The 8629-nt window shown below is 25.7% G+C and overlaps 1 protein-coding gene across 2 annotated transcripts; it reads right to left on the bottom strand.

Moving 5' to 3' along the window:
• Window positions 1-412: 412 nt before the first annotated feature.
• On the bottom strand, window positions 413-8629 carry LOC122855114 (formin-like). 2 transcript variants are annotated; one of them, XM_044156276.1, is made up of 5 exons: window positions 7539-8629; window positions 6745-7210; window positions 5933-6106; window positions 3598-3764; window positions 413-3209 (listed from the first exon to the last, which is right to left on the bottom strand). In XM_044156276.1, the coding sequence occupies exons 1-5, from the start codon at window positions 7920-7922 to the stop codon at window positions 531-533; spliced, it is 3870 nt and encodes a 1289-aa protein (XP_044012211.1). In that variant the 5' UTR covers window positions 7923-8629; the 3' UTR covers window positions 413-530. The 2 variants fall into 2 exon arrangements, with proteins under 2 accessions (XP_044012211.1, XP_044012212.1); XM_044156277.1 differs by having other exon boundaries at window positions 516-3209; window positions 5933-6097.

Below are 8629 nucleotides of genomic sequence, written 5' to 3'. Positions count from 1 at the left end.
AAGTTGTCGAAAAAAAATTTTGATTTTATTTGGAAGACTTGGGAATACTGAGATTTTCACTCGATTTTTCATGGATCAATTTTTTTTCTCATTGTGGTGTTCTTCACAGGGGCTACAAGGAGTGACGATATTCAATGAGGCTGTGAGCAGTGATGTTTTCCAACTTTTGAAGACCGATGACAATTGTTAAATTTATGATAGGAAAAAAGAAATAGAAAAAAAAAAAATCTTCAAATTAACAGTTTTTTATTAAATTTATTAAATTTTGTAGCTCCAAAAAAAAAAAAAAGCTGGTAGGCTCTGCCTATGTAAAAATTATAATTTCATCTGAAAGTTAAAACAATACTAGTTTTTATTTTAGATTTATTTGAAATATTTCATTTTTTTTTCTTTTTTTTATCTTTATTAACTCTTTTTTTTTTTGTTTTTTTAAATATATTCATAATACAAAAATAATACATTAACATGAAATAATGATTTAAAAAATTAATAATAATAATAATAATAATTGTGCATTATAAAAAAAAAAATTATCTTTTATCTTTTTCTATTAATTTTTTGAGCAATCTACTCTTTAATCCACAGGGTTTAATTTGAGTTGTTTCATTTTCAAGTATTTGTTGTGTTTTTCTTCTTAATGTTTTAATTTTTTCTTTTTTCATTCTTTGTTGTTCCCTTTTCCATATATCTTTAAAATCACGACAAAAATTAATCCATAAACCAAAAAAATCTTTTGGATCAGCAGTATCAATTGTAGCACCTTTTGGAATATATTGATAAAATAACATAACAGCTTTAAATTTTAATTTAGCTTCTTGTAAATATTCTTTTTCATTGAACCATTCATTACCAGCTGTTTTTATAAAATTATTCATTTTTTCTTTAAATATATAAGCACTTTCTGGTGAACAATTATCAACAACAGTTTTATAATTGATTTCACATGTTTTTAATTCTTTTTCTAAACGATCTAATTCTTTTGATAACGTATCAAAATCAATATCAGCAGCAGCTTGTATATCGCCAACTTCTGGTATTGGTAATGGTAATATTTCATCACTACTCAATATACTTTCTTCTTCAAGCATTGTTTTAACTAAAAAATGTAATAATGTTATACCAGGATTTTTAGATTTAACATCTTTTAATTTATCTAATATTTCAAGACCAAAACCATCAGCTTGTCCTCTAACACGATTACCACCATTCATATAATTACCAAATGTTAATATCAATGCCATAACTTTTTTTAATGATTTTGAATTCATTAAAAAATCACATGTTGTACGTAAATTTGTTAATTTTCCAGATACTGTTGTTAATGCATCTTGAAATTCTGATTGACACATTAAACATGCAATTCTTTCATTCAAATATTTTATATTTGATAATTGTTTTAAAAACATTTCTGGTCTATCAAGTGGTATATCAGGATTTTCACGTTCATGTTGTAATATATCATCAATTTCTTTAGCACTTGGCATAACTTCATAAATTTGTTTAAGTGCCTCTAAACTAACAATACTTGTATCTAAATTATATATTGCATTTTCAACTTCTGTAAAATCAACACGTAAACTTTTTTCTAATATACCAACATTTTTAGATCTATTTATATCAAGTATTTTAGCAAATTGTATTTGTTTTTTTGATTCTTCTCTTTTAATTGTTGGTTTTCTTTCAATTGCTTGACGTGAAAATAAATCAATAAATTCTTTAATATTAACACTTTGTTCTTCTTCAATTTCAATCCATAATGGTAATTTTGGTGGTGCATCTGGTGTTGTTGCTGGTATTGTTGCTATTGTTTCAGTATTTGGTATTAATATACGTGACCAAAATAATGGTTTCATTGGTATTTCTGGTTCAACTGGTTTTTTACGCATTTGTGCACGTGCAGGATTATTCCATCCACCAATTGGTGGTGTTGGTAAAGCTGCTGGACCACTTGGTACTGGTGGTATTGATGGTATTTGTTGTCCCATCATTAATGGAGGAGGTGGTGGTGGTGGTCCACTCATCCCTGGCATAGGTGGTGGTGGTGGTGATGCACCAATAACTCCAATCATCGGAGGAGGAGGTGGTGGTGGTGGTCCACTCATTCCTGGCATAGGTGGTGCTGGTGGTGGACCAGTCATTCCAAGCATTGGTGGTGGAGGAGGTGGTGATGGTGATGAACCAGTCATCCCTATCACTGGAGGTAGTGGTGGTGGTGGTGGCACTGATGAACCAGTCATCCCCATCATTGGAAGTGGAGGTGGTGGAGGTATTGACGAACTTGAATTATTCACGAGAGATTGTGACATTGTTATATTTGAATTTATGCTTGGTGATGATATGGGAGAATTCAAAGAAGGCATTGGAGGTGGTGGTGGAGGTGATGGTTTGGATAAAGTTAAAACAGGTAATGGAGATGAATCAGGTGTTGCAGTTGTCACTGAAATTTTCGGTAAAGTTAATGATGTCTCAGCAGACGATACAACAACATTGCCAATCTTTGGTACGATTAATTCAATATCACTATTTGGTGTTACTGATTCTACAACTATTTCATTAGTATTTGTATCATCATTTATTTCTATTTTTTCATCATTGAAATTTAATTTTTTCCGTGCAATTTTTGTTGTTTGATCTTTGTTATCTATTTTTATGGGACATCGTTCAACTGTTTGAATTATTCTACTGACTGAATCGTCAATTGATTCATTTGATTTATATATTGGTGAAAATGATGATTGCATTGCACTTGAATTGCTTGAATATTCACGACTTGACATCTTTGATACATCTGTCAAGCTTGCTGTGAATCTTCCACTCTCTGCTGTAATATCTTGATTTAATGGACTTGTTGAATATTGAGTTGTAAATAAAATTGGTGAACTTGCACGTGATAACTTATTTGGCAATAAATCTGTTTCAGTTTCTTTGTTTAATTTTTCAAGTTCCATTGATATATTTCTATCAAATATATCCAATGAATTTTTATCATTAAATAATATTGGTGAACTTGCTCTTGATAATTTTGTAACAAGCATTGCTTCTTTTTCTTTATTTGATTTTTCAAGTTTATCAACTAATTTACGTAATCTTTCAACTTCAATTTCAAGCTTTTGAATTTTTTCATTTGTATATATCTTTTCTTCATTACTATGATTTTCATTTTTTATGTTTTGACTTGTTGGACAAGTCCAGCAATAGAGTTCATCAGTCTGTAAAACAGAATTAAAAATTAATAAAACTAGAGAAAAAAAAATAAGAAAATTAGTTTCATCAAAAATGTTAATTGTGAGTCATTAATAATCAAAAGGAACATTTTTTTTTTTCAAGAATAATTTAAAAGTAGCTTCTCTTTTAAATGATATTCAATTTTAATTGCTTAAAAGTATAGATATATAAATATTGATAGTAAAACCGGATTATTAATTTATTTAAAATTTTAAAATTTATCAATGTTAATAAAGAAAAAAAAAAGTTGGTAGAAAGTTTTTTAAAATTTATCATCATTTGAAATAGAATTTTGTCTAAATTTTTTTGTCAATGAAATAAAAAAATAAAAAAACAATTTTCAAAAAACAAGTTTGTAATTATTATATTTACCGAAAATGTTGAATCTTTGACTAGTTTTTTATCAACTGGTTGAACAACACCAATGGAATTTAAATGTGCATAAAATGCGGTTGTAAAATTAACCAAATCAGCATACGTTAATTGATTTTTTACATTTTCCGGGATACCAGATGATAGTAAATTCAGTAGATGTTGACCTGAAACAATCAATTAAATATAAATTTTATTATCAGTTTAGCATACAATGTCAAACTGGATTTTTAAAAAACAAAAAAAAAAAAACATTTAAATATTAAAATCAATGACATCAACAACTGCTAGTAATTATTTATATTTAAGAACAAAAAAAAAACAACAAAATTTCATTTACCAATCGGAGCCAATAGTCCTGATAATTTTTGAGAATCAGAAATTTCCATTTTGTCTTTGTTGTTTTTATTTTAAATGATACAAGTTTATTGGTACATTATTCATGTCATAAAAAAATTATATGAATAATAAAAAAAACACTTTTTAATTTTGATAATAACTATTTATCATAATGATAATAATGATAATCAAATATATCCATTAAATGAATTTTAAAATGAATTTTATTCCAGCATGTGTTATATATCACTCGAAGAATTTAAAAAATATTCAACAATCTTGGAACTCGAACTGTGTAGCACTGAAGTTCGACAGGTACAGCACAAATTTACGATGACCAAGCAGCGGACTTTAATAACCAAAGAAAAATAAGAAAAAAAAAAAAAGAACATAAAAAAAATATTCCAGACGACAACGAAGCAAAAATAGTATTTATAAAAAATTGAAAAAAGAAAAAAATAACACCTGTTGAGATCCCCCAAAAAAATTTACAAAAACTACATGTAATTTCCCTCCTTCACTCACCAATAAACCTAACGGATTTTTATATATTTATTTTAATGGATCTAGAATATTAAATATCCCCTTAATTAAAATATTTTACGAAGCGTGTCACCCTGACAAAATACGATTTCATATTATTTTTTTAAAAAACCCGTAGCCATATTAAATTTAACATAATTTAATTTAAAAAATATATGTTAAATTGTTATTAATCTTTGGTATTTAACAAGTATAAAAACAGTAACGATGATAAATTTTTATTAATTTATTCAGGCATCTGGTTTTCGCAAAATGATGATAGTCACATTAATATATCTACCAGACTACACTCGGTATATCAACTGATTGTCTTATCAAGCTTTAATGAAATTTGATAGTCATACTCATCAGCATCTCCTCTACATGACAATCCATGAATTTTATTTTTGCTTACACTCTTAATATCACTCAAAGAAAAAGTCACAATAAATTTTTTTTAATATTAAGTGTAATTTGCAACACGAAAAAAATATAAATAATAAAAAAACACAAACACAATTTAACTGGAGACTTTGATATTACTCTCTTTAGTTTCGTATTACCATTGATAATCTTGGAAACACACTTTAGTTTTTACGAGAGGTAAAAAAGAACTAACAAAATGTTTTAAAAAATAATATGAATAATGAAAATGAATAAAAAAAAAAAAAAATTGAGTGCACGATAGCAGAGGCAAGGGTCCCCTTGTCCCGTCAGTTGTAACGTGCCGCGTGATTTAGAGATTTGCTTTTATGTTAATGTGCGTAGGTCGTGCAGTTGTTGTGACCACGAATGGACTCAGAATGACTTGACTCCACAATGTTCAAGCAATTATATATACCTATATCATATACTATACGTCAAAAACAAAAATAAATAAATACATTTTTGTTTGTTTTTTAATAAAACTTGAAAGCTTGAACACACACATATGAGAACTTGAGATTACAATAAATTATGATGATTGTTAATGACAATAAAATTAATAAAAAAAAAAAAAGTACTATAAATAATTACATTCACAAATAATTTAAAAATTTAAATAATTATCCAATTTTATCATGATTAATTACCATTATTTTGATACTAATAAAAACCAGTCTGCATGAAAATTTAAAAAAAAAAATTTTTAAATGACTCATTTTTCTCGTGTCGTCAATACACCTATGTCAATAATTTTTTTTTCTTTTGAAATTATAAATAATATAAACTAGATTATAAATAAATAAATATCAAAGATATAATGCAACAAAAACACTTGAGTTGATTATTTAAAAAAAAAAAAAAAGTCATTTTTTAGTATGAGTAATCCATGACGATAAATAAAATATATCCTCAATCTTTCAAGACGTTACTGACGTAATAAGAAAAAAAAAATATATATTACATTGCTTGTCAATATCTCAATACAATCTGTCACAAATTGATAATATTTGTTTTAAAATAATTTGTTTATTTATTAATGAAAAATTACCTTTAAAATTTTGTGATAATGTTGATATTGTTTTGGGAGATGTTGAATGTCCAATTGATTCTTCCGTTGAATTATCAAGTGTTAAACTTGCAAATCGTCGTAACACTTTGTTATCAAATAAATTTTTATGAATACTGCTGCTGTGACGACGTTGAGGTGTATAATCTGGTACAACTGTAATTATTTATAATTTAGTATTAATAATTACATTAAAATTTTAATTTTCATTTGTTGTTTATAAATTTATAAAAAATATAATTTACAATACTAATCAAACAAATAAAATAAACCAGTCAACTGACTGTCGATTGAGTTATTGAGTTGCAATCATTTTGTAATTTTTATTTGAACTTAAAAAAAAAAAAGAGTAATGTTAACTGATAAGTTCATTTGGGTTATCGTAAACTGTTATTCTATTTATAAATAATATTTATATATAAATACATAAAATAAATAATAATAATAAAAAAAAGAAAAATTATATTTTTGTATGATTAATTTACTCACATTTTGTTCCAGTTTAGCAAAAGGAAAAACATTGAATTAAAATAAATAGATCAAGAGGTAATAGTACAAGCTAGTTGTTAAATAAAGACAATGACAAAAAAATAAATAAATACAAAACAAGTATTATTTAATAGAAAAAAAAAAAAAAAAAGATATAACAAAAGAGAACAACCGGTCTATATATAATTGAAAAATCCGAATTTTAATCAAGTTGAAAATTAGCATTGGCATTGTCTTTTAGCTGATACTATGGTATATAAACAAAAGGATTTAAAAGGTCTTCCTTGATCGAGATCACGACTTACCAAGTTTACTCGGTGTGGATGTGAGTTCAATATTCCTCTGTCCCGTTAAGGTGAAATGACCCTTTCGACATTTCTTTGTATTACAAGAACAATATCCAGGTGTTTTTAATAACATTGGAGTTACAAATGGTGAATTTTCATTTTCCAATATACGTGATGGTGTTATTGGTGATTGTTGTTTTTCAATAATTATCGTTTCAATAATACCATTATCCTCAGCATCAGTAAATACACTATCACTTGATGATCCATAACTCGGTGAATTTAATGAATTTTTATTTGTTAAAATATTATTATCAATTTTTAATGATAATTCATTATTTTTTTTTAAATCATCAATGTATTCACATAATTTATTTTCTGATGATGGGAATGTTAAACCGGATGTAACATCAACTTGCATGTCCCTATTATTTTTAACATCCTGTTTTATATTTTTAACACTTTTATTCAATGTAACTGGTGTCTGTAAAGTAAAATACATATAAATTTGATTTTGAATTAAATAAAAAATTTTATATTTCTTTTTTACCTTCAACATGTTTAGCAAAAAAATAAAAAAAATAAAATCATCATAATTTAATCATGTCAAAATTTTATTTATCACAATCAATAGTTAATATTTAAAAAAAAAATTAAATAAACACTTTTATTATTAAAATAAATTTATGTCAAATAAATAAAACTATATATTTTTAAATTGATTAATATTATGAGAATTTTATTTTACAAATTTATTTGACTTATGAACACAGTGAATGAGTGAATGGAAATGTAAACAATGAGTTACATACCTGAGGAGTGAATTTAAACTTTGGTTGTGGTGGTGGGGGTGCTTGTCTTTTACCTGGGGTGTATATTTTTTCATAATTATTACGATCTGGTTGTTGATTTTGTATACTACCAGTTATTTGATTATTTTTATTTTTTACTTTTTTTTTACCATCACTTTGTAAATTACCCATTTCATCAGTATCATCAGTTAAAAATTGTGAATCACTATTAAAATTGTAGGCCGGACTATTTTTTGTATTACTATTTTTTCGTTGCTCCTCATCAACATTATCACGTGAATATTTACGTGCTCTGAATGTAAAGTTACCCAGAAAACGACGTGCAAATTCCCGCAAATTTGGACGATTTGATAATTTTGAGTCTGCGCTTTGCTCTACATTCATTTTGTAATCGATATTGTCACACTAGTAACACACTTTTCTTTTTTTTTCTTTTTCGCTTTCATAAGAAAAACTATTTTTCATGAAAATATTATGTTATTTATTTTTTTTTGTCATTTAATTAATATATTATTTAAAAAAGATTTCTTTTATAAATAAATTTGATATTGTTTTTTCAGATCATGTAAAATTGAACAAAAAAAATTTTAATACGATTTTATTTGTCACACAAATTAAATTATAAAAATCCTTTTTTTTTTTTTTTTTTATTTATCTAATTAATAATATTATAGAAAAATAAATTCCACTTGTATTGTGATCTTCAATGTTATTTTATTTTTTTTATTTTTATATTTAAACACAATAATATCAAAAATTGTTTTTTCTATTTGGTCACAATGCCACTGTATGAAAACACCAAGTTTTTATTTTTTCAAAGAATAACTGAGCACGTGGGATCAAAACAATAACAAAAATATCTGGAAAAATTGACTGACAATGAGTAATGATTTCTTTTCTTTTTTTTTTTTTTTTCACTGATATGAGTATTTAAGACAATTAAATTACTGAATATTAATTATTTATGTATTTTGTTTTATTACTGTTTATTGTTGTATAGAAAAAAATAAAAAATTTTATTAACAGATATTATTTCTTTTGGGGTCACATGGTTACTATTGGGAGGGGCACTGTAAAAACGCATGGTTTCG

Source organism: Aphidius gifuensis, linkage group LG4, assembly GCF_014905175.1.
Source record: "Aphidius gifuensis isolate YNYX2018 linkage group LG4, ASM1490517v1, whole genome shotgun sequence".
In the NCBI taxonomy this organism is placed as follows: Eukaryota; Metazoa; Arthropoda; class Insecta; order Hymenoptera; family Braconidae; genus Aphidius; species Aphidius gifuensis.
The sequence above is the reverse complement of the archived record's forward strand: the minus strand, read 5'-3'. Positions and strand labels throughout refer to the sequence as shown.

Bases quoted from the DNA above. Each gene is read 5' to 3' on its own strand.
- LOC122855114 (XM_044156276.1), bottom strand. From the start codon at position 7,922: ATGAATGTAGAGCAAAGCGCAGACTCAAAATTATCAAATCGTCCAAAT. The intron at 3,765-5,932 runs GTAATTTTTCAT...TGATTGTTTCAG, and splicing joins ATTATCACAAAATTTTAAAG to GTCAACATCTACTGAATTTA. The intron at 3,210-3,597 runs GTAAATATAATA...TCTGTTTTACAG, and splicing joins TCAAAGATTCAACATTTTCG to ACTGATGAACTCTATTGCTG.